At 38.5% G+C, this 16,677-nt stretch overlaps 2 protein-coding genes across 2 annotated transcripts; one reads left to right on the plus strand and one right to left on the minus strand.

Annotated features, from left to right (window-relative positions):
* Window positions 1-97: 97 nt before the first annotated feature.
* On the minus strand, window positions 98-1,490 carry LOC110039708 (uncharacterized). Its single transcript, XM_020744851.2, has 2 exons — window positions 1,398-1,490; window positions 98-1,299 (listed from the first exon to the last, which is right to left on the minus strand). The coding sequence occupies exon 2, from the start codon at window positions 1,282-1,284 to the stop codon at window positions 193-195; it is 1,092 nt and encodes a 363-aa protein (XP_020600510.2). The 5' UTR covers window positions 1,285-1,299; window positions 1,398-1,490; the 3' UTR covers window positions 98-192.
* Window positions 1,491-2,605: 1,115 nt separating this feature from the next.
* On the plus strand, window positions 2,606-15,357 carry LOC110039658 (protein kinase C delta type-like). The gene is made up of 16 exons (XM_020744791.2): window positions 2,606-3,136; window positions 4,419-4,479; window positions 5,489-5,651; window positions 6,599-6,630; window positions 7,281-7,366; window positions 7,876-8,005; window positions 8,910-9,007; window positions 9,133-9,408; window positions 10,009-10,182; window positions 10,732-10,823; window positions 11,601-11,663; window positions 12,030-12,168; window positions 12,449-12,529; window positions 12,645-12,752; window positions 13,047-13,187; window positions 14,345-15,357. The coding sequence occupies exons 1-16, from the start codon at window positions 2,813-2,815 to the stop codon at window positions 14,495-14,497; spliced, it is 2,121 nt and encodes a 706-aa protein (XP_020600450.1). The 5' UTR covers window positions 2,606-2,812; the 3' UTR covers window positions 14,498-15,357.
* The last annotated feature ends 1,320 nt before the right edge of the window (window positions 15,358-16,677 follow it).

Here is a 16,677-nt window from a genome sequence, read left to right on the forward strand (position 1 = left end):
GAATCTAAGTCATTAATGATTCATGGCAATTTCTTTCAATTTCTGGCTAAAAACACTGTTTTCAGTATTTCTACCTCTAAACATAAAAGAAGGTGTATTTACAATGCTCAAAGAATATTTTATTGTATATTGTGCTCTGTTAAGGATAACCTGCGATCATACCATCGCAGGTTATGCTAAGGAAGTCACATTTTATTTTTGTTCTGAAACAAAAGTATGGTAATTTTTTTCACATAATCCAATTTTGTCAATAAAATAGTTTGGGTTACAAATGCTCTGATAGAGATCAGCCTTTACTACACAAATATTATCAAAAGCTGTTGGATCTACACTGTAAAAGCTACCCTTCTTTGCTAAAAGTACGTCAACAATGCTATCTTCAGGCTCCCATGGGCGAAAATTATCATCAAACATGATGTGATGTACTGATTCATCACATGGATCAATTAAAAGGGGTTTTGCAGCTGATGAACTAAAATTTTGCGCCTTCCACCATGAGTAATCATCAGTAATTAACTGTATGCCAGTTGTGTGGCTTAAATATGCATAAATATCCCGTAAGTTTGAATATGCAGCATCTCCAGGAATTTTCAAACAAATTTGGTCTCTTGACCGCTTAATTTCTCTTGCTGAGAAAATCACGTCAATTTTTGGGCTCTGCACAGGGTCCTTACAAAAGTTACTTGCGTGGGTTTCCTGTGGGTTCTTGTCACATCTTCCTCTTAAGAAATCTCTTGCTGCTTGCAGCACGATCTGGCCATCCCTGCCAAATGTACGGAAAACAATAGACAACTCCCTGTTACTTTCAATCAAATACTCTAAAAGCTTGTAAAAGGATGGCACAATACAATGATACGTAACTCCTTCTTTGTCTTTGAAGGAAGGAAGTTCCACATTGTTACATAAGTTCACGTCCCCAGGGAATTGCAATGCCTCAATCATTTGTTCATAAAAATGCCTAAATGGTTTTCCAATCTCTTCCTCGGTAAATCTTCGAATGTGCGCCTTGAACTGATCTCTCGGCCTCCCTCTGAACTTTGCCTGTGCATAGCTATAGTAGGACATCGATTCGCTGTCCGGAGGCTTCTCGTGTAGGCTATTACTGTAGCACTTCCAAGCGCCTGTTTCGTCCACTTGACCCCAAGCCACATTCACAAGGTATTCGTTCAGAGCTCCTTCTGGTGTAACCTGTTTTGTGATAGAATCGCCGATGAAAACTGTGTCATTTACATCCAAGTGCAACACAAGTTTTCGGCAGTTGATGACGGCTTTGTGTGTCATCATCTTGGCATCAAACGGCTGTAAATCAAAAGGAACAAAAGTAAACATCACTTTCTTAACAAAATGGTATCGCCACCTGGAGCGATCGCAACTCTTCAAATGGACTTGTTACTTACACAGAAAATAACAAAATAGTACTTTAATACAGGCTACTCATCATCACGCGTCCACCATTTTGTTTCAGTAGAGTGGGAGACTGAGTACTAGAGTTCTAAGTTCTCCTTACCCTCCTACCCCTCCCGTCTGACACTGATACCCCTCTCGAAATGAAACCTCTCTTGAGTTCCCTCCGATCTACCTATCTATGTAGCTCAGACTGTTTTTGTATGTTTGTTTGTTTCTTTATTTGTTTTTGGGTTCTCTGATCACACCCAAGGCCCAAGGGTGTCTAGGCTGTTTTCAATGGAACTAGGCTGACACGCCTAATGTAGTAAGGCCGAAATATTCTAAAGTCTATATTTTCTGAAAAAATGTTAGAGTTCGCTTTTTAGACTACGAGTAGTCCCTCTTTCGCTTAGTCTGTCGTGCGTGACGCGAAAGAAAATCGCGAAAAAAAAAAATAGTCCGCGCGAAAGTAGCTTTTTCCTCGCGGTTTATTTACGGTCTCGCTCGACGGACTAAGCGAAAGAAAGACTACTTGTAGTCTATCGCTTTTGGAAAAACAAAAATACATCTGTCGAGAAATTTACATAAGGTGGTAAACTTGCTATTAGTTCTCGTCTGCTGGTTCAATTCAGTGACGTGCTTTGGCGCTCCTTAATTCGTTTCCGCCTTGATTTAATCAGTGAACACGGGCCGAAAGGTTAAGAAACAATACGGATTCGCCCAGGGACTTTTCAAAGGAAACCTATAGCAATCTTAATCTATGTAAAAATAACATATGTATATAAATCGGGATGCGATCAGGTGTTCTTTTTTTCGCCGTTCGACCAAAAAATAACCCCCGATAGCTACAAGTAAATTTAATTTTATAGTTTTAAAACCTTTTAACACTGACTTGCAACAAAATACAGAACCATAGAAGGTTGAGCCACCCCTGCAATAGTATGAATTTATTAGATTTGCAAATTTTCCACTAGTAGTTTTGGCTTGGTTATCGTTTTAAATACCGTCTTTGTTTGTTTCTTTTTCGTGGAAAACTAGAACGCTAACGTTTAAGCTTATTTCCGGAAATGATGCTTTAAGCCGTGTACGATTCACGTCAAAATAAACACAAATTGACGTAGAAATGAAGACGCCCCCTGAAAAAAGCATTGTCACAATCATTTACCGGATGTGGATTTCGCACCCTAATTTGGATGGAAGGACCATATATGGAGACATGTCACGGGTTAGTGCTCGCCGCGCAATGAAGTCACCACTGATTGTGAAATTTGAGTCACGGTGCTTACGATCATTTGTTCCTTGGAAAAACCGAGTCAACGGAAGTCCTGCGAAGTTAGATATAAGTGAGAACATGTTGTTAACAGCATAGTGCTTTCGCGACAGGATATAGCTTCAACGATTTCTGGTGTAAAACAGCGAAACGACCATGGGGTTTATTCGTGTAAAACTGATCGAAGTGGAACCGGCTTCGAATTGGTTGAAAGATCGGCAGCCATTCGACTCGTACTGTGCTGTACACATCAAAGAAGCGGTGATGACCGCTGCTAAGGAATTTTCGCTGGTGCAGAAAAAAAAGACAATTTACCCGGAATGGAACAAATGTTTCGACACACATTTGTACGACGGAAGAGTTATTACGATCGTGGTTTTACAAAAGCCTGGTGGAAAAGTTGTGGCGGATGTTTCTATTGGTGTCCAGTTTTTAGTCGATCAATGCAAGCGAGACGCTCATGGATTTTCCAGTGTTTGGGTAGGTCTGACACGTATTTTCGATTCATAGCCGTTTTCTTTGTGAAATATTTGATTGGTATTGGGCTTCGCATTTGCAGGAAACTGCAAATATAAGGCATAATGAATGCTTTGGAAGCATCAAGCTTGTTTTGACATGCATGCTTTCCGTGGTTCCTTTGTAACATTAAAATTAATATTGTGAATTCTGTATATTAATTTTCGTTTTGTTTGCTAATATTTTCTGCGTTTTCCCATGCTGTTCTGAGGATATTGATGTCATGACCTATTTCGGATAAGAATAAAAAGTTATTAATAAAACTTCTTAAGGCCTCCTTTTCATTCAGCGCGGTTTAAACCTGGTTAAACGCCGTTTGAGAAAATTTGCATTTGAAATGTACCTTCTTGAAGAAATGTATCATTTTGTTTTGGTTTGCATCTTAGCGAGACACACTAAGCGGGGTTTTCTATTTTTTAAAGAATATCTGACAGTTATTGATAGCCTCATTTTAAAATTTCTCGATGCCAATGTTTCCGCATTGCATGGTGCGTGCATGTCCGTTTAATTTAATAGCACATCGAGTACTGTGTCACTTGAAATAATCAATTCTATTATTGGATTTGACTGCATGGCAAAACATCTGCAATGTAAATGTAATTTTGAAAATTTGAGCATCTATTCTCCGATATCAATTGAGGATTAAGCATAAGCTTTGAATCTAAAAGGTTTATGTAGGTTACGTCGGTGGAGTGTTAGTTCGATTCATATTCAATGAGTTGGTTGCCTCCGGCTTGCAACGCGACAGAAGTTTATTTTTAGCTGTTCAACATATTGTAATAATGACCCTAGTCGATGTCGTTTACTAAACAGTGCTATGGTTACAATGTTGCTTATTAAAATAATCTAAACCTGTGAAAAGGAAGTGGTATGATCTGAATAAATATACAGTAATTATTGAAGAAGACCGAAATTTAAACTAAGAGAGTCTATATGTTATCATTAATGTCACTAACTGGTAAAATAAAGTACAGGAAATAGTAAATAAAGATAATTTGTATCATTCACTTTCATTTCAATGGCGTGTAGACATCACATCAAAATTTTGATCATATCAGCAAAGCTAATGGTTATTGTTAGATGTTATCAAAATTTTGATTATCTCTCATTCATTACAATGAATTTCAATGATCTTTATTAATTCTCGTTAGCTGTTTGCTTGACAATGTTTTGATTTGGTTGGGAGAAATTAGATGCTGAGCAGCTTTAGAATCCTAGCTGAAGAGTTTTTCCCTTCCCTTTTTAGCTGGATCTTCAACCCACTGGCAGACTACTGGTGCAAGTCAGGCATTTTATCGAAGTCATAGGTAAGGAATTCTATCACTGATGTGACTTTATAAATTGTTTACTTTTTCACAATGTCTACCTTCTTGGTTGTCACTGCCTGAAGCCACCTACATGTGTACGGTAGTAATGTACAAGGTAACAGACTATCATCAATGTGTCTGCAACATGCATGTACATTTCAAATAAAGAGAACATGTAATCAGGGTTGTCATAAGTTTTATTAGTAGGGGGCGTTTTTATCATTAGAGAAGGCGGTAGATTTAGCCATCTTTTTCTAAAGAATCTGACAAGTATCTAGTAAATGGCTGAGATCAAAATGTAGGGTTTTCATATCACCAGCAGCCATTTAATTTTAATAACCCTGCACTATGTTCATGTATGTTTACACAGTCTGAAGGAAACATTTAAGACATAGTCACAACCTTGTTTACATAGCCTTATGCAAAATGAATGCATGTTTACTTTATGTCAAAAGACAGGATGACCTCAAACAAGAAGTGAAAAAGAAAATTAAACAAAATCGAGGAACAGAAAATGAACAAAAAGACTCAGACTTTACCAAAACAAGATTTAATTTTCATGTATTTATAAGTTGTCTTGAACCACCTGTAAATTAATGTCTTGGGCTTAATTGTGAGAAAGATTTAACAGGAGGTTACTCTCCATAGGTTTGTTCACCCCCCCCCCCCCAACTTAGTTGACAAGGACAAACAGGAAAAAAATGTGGAACGTGATGCACATCACCTACCTCACTTTTGATTTATTTAGGAAGACAAAGCCTGGAGATGATTTAGTATGCATATCCATCTCTCATACTTGTGTGATCGAAAGTCAAGCTTTTTCAGAAGTAGTGGTGCCATGTAGTTGAATTTTAAACCCTTTTTTGCAATTTCCTCATCTACTAAGGGTTCCGTTCTGGGTTAGGAGGTAAGTTCTGCCTTCTATTATGTAAAATACATTTATGTAAAATAATCCAAACTTCCTAAAACAGCTTAGTGAAGAACAGTCATGATACTTTACAATTTATAGATGATCCCACAAAAGAAGGAAAGCCTCATGAAAACCACAGTGGCCTCACTGGTCGGCGTGGCGCCATGCGAAAACAGAAGTCTCACGTCATTAGAGGACACAGATTTGTTGCCAGATTCTTTAGGCAACCTGTTTTTTGTTCTTTCTGTACAGAATTCATGTGGTAAGTGTGGTGATTTTTTAAATTATATAGAACTTTGCATAACCAGGCTTTTAGCTAGATGGGTGTTTAAGCATCCTGTAGAGGGCCACTTTCTAAAGAAAATTGAATGTTTTATTTTTCATATGTCAACTACCTTATGAATTGCTCATTTGAGCAGTCCCAGTATAGCACATTTTGGATGGCCACTTTTTCAACTCTGGCTAAAAGCCTGTTACGTAACCAGGGGGTATTCAGATGTATTATTACTGTAACTGGGTGGATTGAGTAAGGACAAATCATCAGACCCAAAAATGTACCTGTTATGTTAAATTCAGATCCAAAAAAGTTAAAAACAACAAACAAATGGAGGCCTTTTCTCTTGGAATAAAAACAATTAAAAACAAATCATCAAGAGAGTTCAAGACAGGTTTTGAATCCAACCTTTCTTTATCCATCTTGTCACCAATTTTAGGCAGACTGTAGTCTGATTCTTTGTAAGTGTAAGCCAATAGATATTTAGGAATCAAAAAAGAAACCAATAAATAAATAAAATTGTTTCAAACAAAAGTGATAGACCCCCCCCCCCCCCCCCCAAAAAAAAAGGCCCTGCCAAAATCTTCTGCCCAAAACTGGTCAGTACAAAATTTCTTGCTTAAAAAAATTCCTGAAGGTCCCAAATTTCAAGAGCATAAAGAGGTCTTTGCACCTCCCTTTCATTATGCCCCCGGGTGTACATAACTTTGTTTAAATTCATTACACTGTAAGGTTTATCCAGTTGAATTCACTCCTTGCCGGCTCGAGTTACACTTTTTTATCTCTATGCTGGATTTTTTTTTCTTTTCTTTCTTTCCTTTTCTTTTCTTTTTTTTTTTGGTAAAGGCTGACTGTTACTACTACTTAATTTGTTTACATCTAATCAAGTTATCACTTTATAAAAAAAAAATGTTTTTCTTTCTTTTTCTTTGTAGGGGATTTAAGAAACAAGGCTATCAATGTAAAGGTAAGAAGTCTTTGAATGTGCATTTTACTTATTAATAAGTCTTGTTGTTAATTACTGCTTAGCAACAACTTCCTGGATAAAACCAGTAATGGAAAGACTTAGTGGAATTTAACAAATCGAATGTGGTCTAGCGTTGTCTGTACTCTTATCGACAACCATATGTGTCATTACAGTGGTCAAAATGTTGTGGACTCACAAGGCACAGTGAGTCCACAACTAATTTTGACTCCTGTGATGACACACATCATTGTCGATAAGAGTACAGACAACACTAAACCAAATTCGATTTGTTTTTTACCACAACATCAACATCAAAGAAAATGTTTCTTCAGAGCGTGACACAATGACGCAAGCAGCGTTGTCGGGACTCTTATAGACAACGGCAAATTAGCCAATCAGATTGCGAGATTAGTAGCAATTGTAGTAAAAACTACAAATGAATAATTATTAATAATGAATTTGCTTAGGATCAATGGAAACTTTTAAAAGACATTTAATCTGCTTTTGTTTTGCACACTTATATTGCACAATTGCTTGAAGGTGGGATGTCTGTGGCAAGTGCTTTGCTCCACCCTAGGTGCCTTATCATACTGGCTCACCACTCTGATGCTCCTGTGATTTAATATTATCATTTGTTTGTTCATTTTCAGTTTGCACTATGGTGTGTCATAAAAAATGCCATGAATATATTTTGAGCAGTTGTTCTGGAACTAAACATGTTGCTGAGGAAACAAAGGTATTGATTGTAAGAAGTTTTCTTATCAGTTCAAGTTAATTTTGTCAATTGGTCATTTCTTAAATAAAAATGATTTTTTATTAATCAGAGAATTATTTTATGTTTTCTTTTCTCCCAGTGGTTTTGACTTGTGTAGTGTTTTTCAATATTAATTTAATATTATTATTCAACTGCAGCGAATACCATCTAAATAACAGTACAAATATGCAGTGATATAAATGCACATACAGTTATGTGTACAGTAAAAAAACCTGTTTGCTGTACAGGTTGGGGTGCACACACAAAACTGTCACACTCTTCCTCTTTCATTGATAAATTTATTGACTACAGCAGTTGGATAATAAATCTCTTATTAGTTGTTTTGGTGTGTAGAATCGCTTTATATTTTTACTCGTTGTTTGTATTTTGACTTGTCCATGGGCAACTCTTGAAAATATACAACGATACTACACACCAAAACATCTACAGTAATAAGATATATTACTATATATCATTATATTATTTTGTAGCAAATGAAAGAGCGGTTTAAAATTGACATGCCACACAAATTCAAGGAAAAAACATTCTATAGACCTACATTCTGTGACCACTGTGGATCATTGCTGTATGGATTGTATAGACAAGGACTCGAATGTCAAGGTACAGCTAAAGGTTAATTTATCAGTTAACATGTCTTTGAGACAGACTGACTGTGGAGCACTGCAACACTGGAAATCTGCGAGACTGTGAATTAAATGCAGTTATTTTGAGCAATTTAACAGAGTTAACTACAAGGAGCACAAGTCTAACCTCTGCAGTCAGTGGCATTTAGATGCACCAGGATTCCATGTGTTCTTGGATCAAAGGGTGTTGTAGCAGTTTTGCATTTAGTCGGTGTTTTCTTGAGTGCAAGGAATCTTCTCAGAGGCTGTTTCCACTCCACTGTCCCTCCCTCTCTTTCCGCTGTTTTATCAGTTCGACAAGCACTTGTTTTTCTCCCTTCTGCATGGGGGCTCATGGCTGGGTTGCCAGGAATTGCCAGCCATGGGAGCGGTTTCTATCTAGGAGCTGGTTGCCAACAGTGAGAGCTCTTGCACGGGTGTGTAAGGAACCCAACCTCCACTTTGCATGGCAGTTGTTAACTATTAATAAGAAATCTTATGACTCTCAAACAGATTCTCATGGTAAACTGCACTATAAATATGGATTTTTTTTCCTCAAGGTTATGTACAGTGTAGCAGTTTTCTAAGATCACTAAACAACACTTCTCCCCAAAGAAGTATCGTGTGTTGACCATAGCACACAGTTTGTGGCGTGCCACCTTACAGCCACATAATTGATATAGCCACTTCATTGTTACAGCCTCTTCATTAATATGGCCAAGTTTTTGGCCTTATTAAAAGCTCGTCAGGAGCAGTTTGTTAACTTTAAAAGAAAACCTTTTCAATTCTCTGAGTGTATTAAAATTAGATGTGGCACAAGAGTGAGCCTTGATTTAATATTTAGTTTAAAGAATTTAATAATAATTAAGAGTTAATTAATTTATAGAGTTTTTTCCTCCTAGCATGTAACATGAATTGCCACAAGAAGTGCCAATCAAAAGTTCCCAACGATTGCGGAATAAACCAAAAAATGTTGGCAGAGGCAATGGCTAATGCAAAGGTGAGCATGCATTGCTTCAGTACCAGCTCTAACAACCCCTCCCTCTGTTCACATGCACTGTGGAATTCATTTGTAAACGTGAAAGGCTATTTTATAACTTGATTGTATAAATTCTTTCTATATAGGATGATATAAGAAAACGTAAAATTAGCAAGGAACAGAAACCAAGTGGGGCAGGCAAGTCTTCTCCAACGTCTGGTAAAACTGATGAAGATAGCAATGATGATGATGATGATGATGACACTGGGGTTTACGAAGCTCTGTGGGACGCCATTTCTCCTCCCCTCCCTCAGCGGACTGTTAGCATTCAAGGAAGAGATGTGCGAAAGATTCAGCAACGACTGTACCATATTGAAGATTTCAATCTACTTAAAGTTCTAGGCAAGGGTAGCTTCGGCAAGGTAAAATGATTCTGTTTGAATTGCTCTACTGTACAGCAGTCAATTCTTGAGCAGTTGTCTTTTTCAAGGCTTTCTTGTTCTCAAGATGGAAATTTAAGTTCTTTGTTAGTACTGTTTGAAAACATTTCTTTGAGGGTCCAACTTAGGTGTTTTCAATCCAGCATCCCACCACTATTTTTGTCTCAGTCCCACCCCAGTAAGAATTTATTATCTTGATTCCTCCTGGTTAGTGTTGCATTTCACCGCATAATGTCTGTAACATGTGATTTTCTGTTTTCCATCCCGCATCCCGTCATAAAGTTTAAAACTATCCCGCATCCCATTTGTCAAAATGCGCAAATCCTGTTCCTGCTTAAATATTTTTATCCCGCATCCCGCCATGAAACTATGTCGTCCCGTATCCCGCCATCATTTTGACTTTCACTCCGCATCCCGCATCCCGCCAAACCCACGTGCATTTCGGGCCCTCTTCTTTATAGTAAGGTTTACGAATTTAGTATCAGTCTTTTAAAGAATTTATACCACAGGTGATTTGGTGTTGATGGGTCTTGCCTGTCTCATTATCGCTGTACGACTTAGATGCTCACTTCCTTCCTTCAGGTTCTCCTTTGTGAGCTAAAGGAAACAAAGCAAGCTTATGCAATCAAAGCACTGAAAAAAGACGTAGTATTAGAAGATGATGATGTGGAATGCACTATGGTAGAAAGAAGAGTTCTAGCACTAGCTACAAGACATCCATTTTTAACGCATCTTCACTCAGCATTTCAGTCTCAGGTATGATAATTACAACACATGTAACTTCACCAATGGCTCATACAGTCTTTTACTTTATTATATCTCTCAGTTAGTACGCGCGCTTTGATTGGTCAATTTAGCGGGCCGTATTCTACTGCGAAAAATAAGTAACTTACATTATGTTACTGTTGACATGCATGTATAGTCCCGTCGTAGCAGTTTTGTTAATTTTGACGTCATTGTACCTTTCATAAAGTCGGTGTACTAAATTAAAGGACATGTTAAAAGTATCACTGCCGAGGAAATAAATTGCCTGCTACTCAAAAACGCGAAGTTAAAGTCATTCAAAATACAAGGTTTTCGCCCAATCGCGGCATTGAAGTGTCGCAAAATTTATATGCTCACCTGAAATTTGCGAAAAAAAGTGTCACGAAAATTTCATGTAATGAGGTATTAAAATTCTAACTTGGGCTTGGGGGAATAAACCAAAAGATATCATTTATTCATCTTTTAACCTGGATGTGATTTTTTTGTCTTAGTCAGGTTTCAAATTTCCTCGCGTGATATTAAGTCATGTTGTTTTCACAGGATCACCTGTTTTTTGTTATGGAATACCTTGGAGGCGGTGACTTAATGTTCCATATACAAACAGTGGGCAAATTCGATGAAGCAAGATCCAGGTACGTTTGTGACGCTTTTTTTATTGTTTATATATAACTGGCCCTGATTGGTTCCCTAGTTTAGTGAACCAATCAAAACTGCTGTAGACGCGTCCGTCCATAATTTTCTCAATTTTATTTTAACTCAGTCAAAGGATGCGTCGGTGAAATCCACCTGAAATTCACTTCAAGGTTACGGTCACTGGCCGAGAAAAGCGTGGCCTTAGTGGTGGACCAGTGGTCTTTTGCACAATTTTTTTTAACCATTCCATGCACTTGGAAATTTATTTCTCCGGACGTGTGTATGCCTGATTTTGTTTTCTCCGTATAACATGATTTTCTTTCGCTCACTGAACGTGCGTGGAGTTTTTTTTGGCAGTTGTGTGTGCATGAATGTTTCTTTTTTTACAAGTATGCCTGCAGAGTATTTGTTTTGTTTTGTTTTTTTTTAATCGTTCCCCCCCCCCCCCCCCCGAAAGAGTCACATCGTCCACCCTTTGTAAATGTTTAGTCTGAAGAGTTCACTCATCAGGGGCGTGTTACTGATTAAACGCGGCGTACAAGTTACATTTTACTTTTTTTGTTATTGTAAGGAAATAATTAGACTACAAGAAGTCCCTCTTTCGCTTAGTCCATCGAACGATACCGTAAATAAACCGCGAGGAAAAAATGGCCGCGTGAAGTCCTGGGAGGATTTCGCGCAGCCATTTTTTCTCGCGGTGGACGATGGACTAAGCGAAATAGGGACTACTTGTAGTCTAGGAAATAATCTAACGGCTTTTGTTTCCACTTGTGCAGGTTTTATGCCGCTGAAATTGTGTGTGGTTTGGAGTTCTTACATTTTCGGGGAATCATTTACAGGTAGAGTTCCACAATAATTAAAATCCACTCTTAGCTTTAACTATCGCCCTTTACCTTTAAGTAGCATCAGATTATTTTTCATTTCAATACACTATCAGATGGCGAGGTAAAAGAAAATTTTCAAGTAGTGAATATTGTCTTGATGTACAACGAAATTCTCAGAACTGAAATTACAAGAAATGTGTGATATTCAGCAAGGAGAATTAGCATTCAAAGTTGGCAATGAGAGCTACTGTTAGAAGTTGAGTTTTGTTGAAAAGTTCTGAATACGTTTTTGTTGGCATCAGTGGTTTGAGCAATATTTGCATGCCCTTAAAGAAGAACTTAAGCCTCGAAACTCATACAAGTGAACTTTTTTTCTGACAGAGATTTAAAACTCGACAATGTCTTGCTGGATGCAGATGGACACATTAAGCTAGCAGATTTTGGAATGTGTAAAGAAGGAATCTTGGAGGCGAAAAAAGCAACCACTTTCTGTGGTACACCTGACTACATTGCTCCTGAGGTCTGTTTGCGACGTTTTCTTTTTCTTTTTATCATTTTGAATTTCGTGTTTTCGTGTTCTCGTATGTATAATTATGTCATGATTAGACGCACGTATAATTATGTCATAATTATGATTGTGCAATTAAAATTACTTATAACTGTATAATTAAAAATAATTACATTTTATTGTTTTGTTAAAATTAACTATAGTTGATTACAGTAATTATACGTGTGTACAATCTGTCAATAATTATACGCACCCTTGTGTATAACGTCATCATGTCCTTTATTTGTTCCAGATATTGAAGGGATGGCGTTATGACTCGGCCGCTGATTGGTGGTCCTTTGGTGTTCTTGTATACGAGATGCTGATTGGCCAGGTAAGATGAGCCACTAGGATCCGGTTTCTGTTGCATTAAGGAGCTACTACCCGTTGAGTGAAATACTAGACCATTTGTTTAACTTATTTAATTTATTATTTTGTTATTCCAACAGTCACCGTTCGCTGGCGAGGATGAAGAAGATTTGTTCGACTCTATCTGCCGTGACAAAGTTCATTATCCCAAGTGGATATCAAGTGCTGCCGAAGACTGTCTGAGTCAGGTGGGTACAATTCATACTTGATACGTGATGAACCAAGCAAAGAACATCGTGAGTATATTGTCTTGACGAACTCGGCAGTTCTCAGAGGCAACTCGGAAAGAAAGGGGGCATCATGTAGGTCACACAAGGTATAGCACCTCTAAATAACGGCGTGACAAAAGTGCGATAAGTCTCTTTAACATGGCGTGACACAAGTGTGACTAAACCTGTGACTCAGTCGTGAATTCTTGTCTTATTCTTGTAGTGTTGGTCCTTTTTCTACTCACCTATGTTTCATTTTGTGTTTTTTTGCAGCTCTTTGAAAGAACGCCAGTCGAGAGACTCGGGTACAAAGAAGGAACAAACCCTAACATCCGTAATCATAAGTTTTTCGAGCGCATTAATTGGAAGAATCTTGAGGAGCGGAAAGTCGCGCCACCATTCAAACCATCTGTGGTAAGTGACCGTACTGATTTACCCTCAGATTCTCGCAATAAATGGTACATTGACCCTTTCTTCTCTGGGACCTCCTCTGATACTCAGTTTCAATAACTGTTGATCAAGAAATGTTGAAGTGTGTCGTACAGGCGTGAAAGAAGAAGAAGGAATAGAATGAGAGAGGCATGGGAGTGAGGAGGAACATCTTCCTCAAGTTTTTGCTTCCCCTAACCCTTCTCCGTTTATTTACGCCTTCAATGCAGGCTAGAAAGTGTCCAGCAATGTTACATGCTGAGAGAAGGCACATTGACTCTACGCATGTGTTAAAACATCTTGGTAAATGTTTTAGTCGTTATCTGCAAAATGACAACGCGAAATGGCTGACTATTGCGTGTTTTTCTCCGAAACGACGACGATGAATTTTTCGTGTCTCTATCTTGACTTGAAGTTTGTTTTTACATTCATATTCGGCTCAGTGTGAACTCGGATAAAAGGCAATTCATCTAGCATACTTCGAGTTGGTCAGGTCATTGAAATATGAATGTTAGTGAGTCTGTGGTGTGATTGCCTTTAAAAAACTCGGCAGTTTGCAGAGGGTTAAGAAATTTGCCGAAAGGTACTTGCAGAGCTACAGGTGAGCTCTCCTTTAAATCTCTTTGTTAACTACGTTCTCGAAGCCATTGACTGTCTTCATAGCCTCCGTAAACTTTCTCAAATTCGCCACTTTACAAATGTGAAGAAATCTGGCGCGAGTCTCATCTCCCAGTCGCGTGTGGTACCGTTATTGGGAACGCAACAACTGTCCCCATTAACGTTCCCACAAGGTACTGCGAGATAAGACTCGCCCCAGCTTTCTAAAGTAGGTAATAGGCCATATTCGTATTCTCGGTGTTGGACTGGAACTGGCTTGCAATAGAAGCTCATGCGGGGGAAGATCATGAAAAAGAGATTGACGTCATTTGAAAAGACTCCCCGCATTAGCCTCAGTTGCAAGCTATTTCCAGTCCAATATCGAGAGTACGATTATGGTCTAGTATTGAGAAGTTTGTAACTGTTTTCATGTTAGTCACATCCAAAGCGCATTACATGTCACGCAACGGCGTTAATGTCACGTTCATCTTTCATTTGTCGTTTCTCTCATTGTTAACGCCTGCGTACCTTTTCTTGTCTCACAGGCCTCAGACCATGACACCAACAACTTCGATCCTGATTTCACAATGGAGGTTCCCAAGTTCACTCCGACAGACAAAGATCTGCTTCAGTCTATGGATCAAGGCCAATTCCGTGGCTTTTCTTTTGTGAATCCTTACTTTGGCACTCAGCACTGAATTGCCAGCCTTTACAATAGTTAGCGGACTCTCTAACCTTCTGTCCCACACTGAAAATTTACGAGACGAGGAATGTAACTTGTGCAACGCGACTTTCGATTTTCGTTTTAGAACATAGCGAATGGGTTGAACAGTTGTTTGAGAAATGTTACATGCAGTTCCCTGTATGATTTTTTTAGTTGTTCGTTTTATCAAATGTAATTAGAAAATTATTAACTTATAATAGCAGATACGTTCTCGCTCAAGACGTCTTGGTTAGAGCCAGTTAGCAGTGAAACCCGTTTGGCTAAAAGTTTGGGTCACGTTCTGGGCTGTAATGGGACACCATTGTAAAACGCGTGGGGTAACGCGTCGCTGTCACGCAACCCCAAATGAAAGCACGTCGGGTAACGCAGCTCTGTTAATGAGAACAGTTTTAAATTTTGTCTATTGACTGACGCAATTCTGATATGTTTCATTATTGCGTTTTTATCGTCCAGTTATGTAAAATGTAGATTTACACTCGGCTTGCAAATTCAAAGAATTAAACCTGAGTTTTAAAATTGCAATTTTAGTTTTGGGGGTAATTTTACTGAATTGATTTTAAATTACATATCCCCAGAGGGTGGGTGCCAGCATCTGCCACCAAAGTCGAGTGGAACTAGTTAAAAATACTGTAACAATCGAAAACTTATCAGCTCCCTCCAGAGAGTGAGATATGATTTGAATTTTAACCTTTTTAAGTCAGAATTTTTAGTAGCTAGGTAGAAACCACGAGGGAATGTATTTCTTCTGGTGTAATTTGTCCTTAATTTGTACAGTTAATGTAATTTATTCGAACAAAGTTTGAGATTGTGATGAGAATAAACGTGTAATTATGACGTACAGTGTGCAGTGACTTCTTTTAGTTTATTTCGAGCTATGACTCAATTTGTTCGCGTTGTACAGTCTCCTCCAAATCGCCAAGGCCTTACATTCCTTTTCATTTCGTGCAGTATGAAATTTAGTTTCCAAAGTCGTAGCTAAGTTTTGTTTTCTGACACTTATTGTCAGTTTTCTGAAAGAAATTTTTCAGTAGTCAATCACGCTCATTAATACGTAATTTATGCATCTCAACAAACGCGATCTTCCGTTCGGAATCGATCGTTTTCGAGTGTGGTATCGAGTTTGGACGAGGTATTTTGGCAACGAATCGATAACGGTTCGGAAGATCGTTTCTAGTTTTTGCCTCGAAAGTAAAAAGATCGATGACAAACCGGAGAATGGCCGAGCATTTGGATTGAAAACAATTCCCGCGTTCTTAAAACAAACGCGCTAAAAGTCAGCTGTAATCCGGTTAAAGCCATTCGTGCGCATATTTGTAGTCTGGCAGGTTCATCTACCTCTTTAGTGTTTCGTGTTGCCATGTCACGTTTTACGCTGGAGAAACACTGCGGAGAATGGATGTTATCTCGGTGGTACGATAACATCCCTGGTCCTGATAGATTGGTCGAGATTTCCACCTCTCTGAGCGAAGAGGATGCTTTTAACATGGTCAACACTTGGTCCAAAAAGCTTCTGACTCCAGGACTGGACCCGGAGCGGCTCAGGGGCATCAGCGAATCTTTGATCTCAAGTCACTGGAATCAAGCTTGTCGCATGGGTTGTCTTGCAGTGCAGTTTACTTACATCAACGGCTTTTATCATCGATTTGTGTGGCGGGTTTCTTAACCCGGCGAGCTTTACTCGGCTTAACATGCTGTACAAAGAGATCTTGATTTAGTTGCTAGTCAAAGAACTGATCTGATTAATCCATGATGATTTAACCTCGCTGGTGATTGACTTCGAGTCCGATTTCAACGAATTTATTGAATCTACCGACGATCTTCACTGTATTCCGCAAGCTAAAGTGGACGATTTCGCGTTTTCAGTTCAGTTTCATCTGTCGGTGTTCGATCTCTTAACCGGGACACGGTACTAAGCAGCTTTGCGGTTTATAAATAAGCATTCAAGATAGTTCCCGCTTGGATCTAGAACTCATGAATACTGCTCATCAAAGAACAGAAACGCTCCAAAGTGAACAGACTGTAAAGTGCATTTGGTTCTATTCGAAGCCATCAAACTGGCATCTTCATACACTTTCAAATATTTACAGCTGTTATGCAAAACTTTTAGCCTGGTATGATTGTTAGTGACAGCGGAATTTTCTTTAATCAAATCAA

Source organism: Orbicella faveolata, unplaced genomic scaffold (genome assembly GCF_042242905.1).
Source record: "Orbicella faveolata isolate gen_17 unplaced genomic scaffold, um_ofav_v1 contig_48, whole genome shotgun sequence".
In the NCBI taxonomy this organism is placed as follows: domain Eukaryota; kingdom Metazoa; phylum Cnidaria; class Anthozoa; order Scleractinia; family Merulinidae; genus Orbicella; species Orbicella faveolata.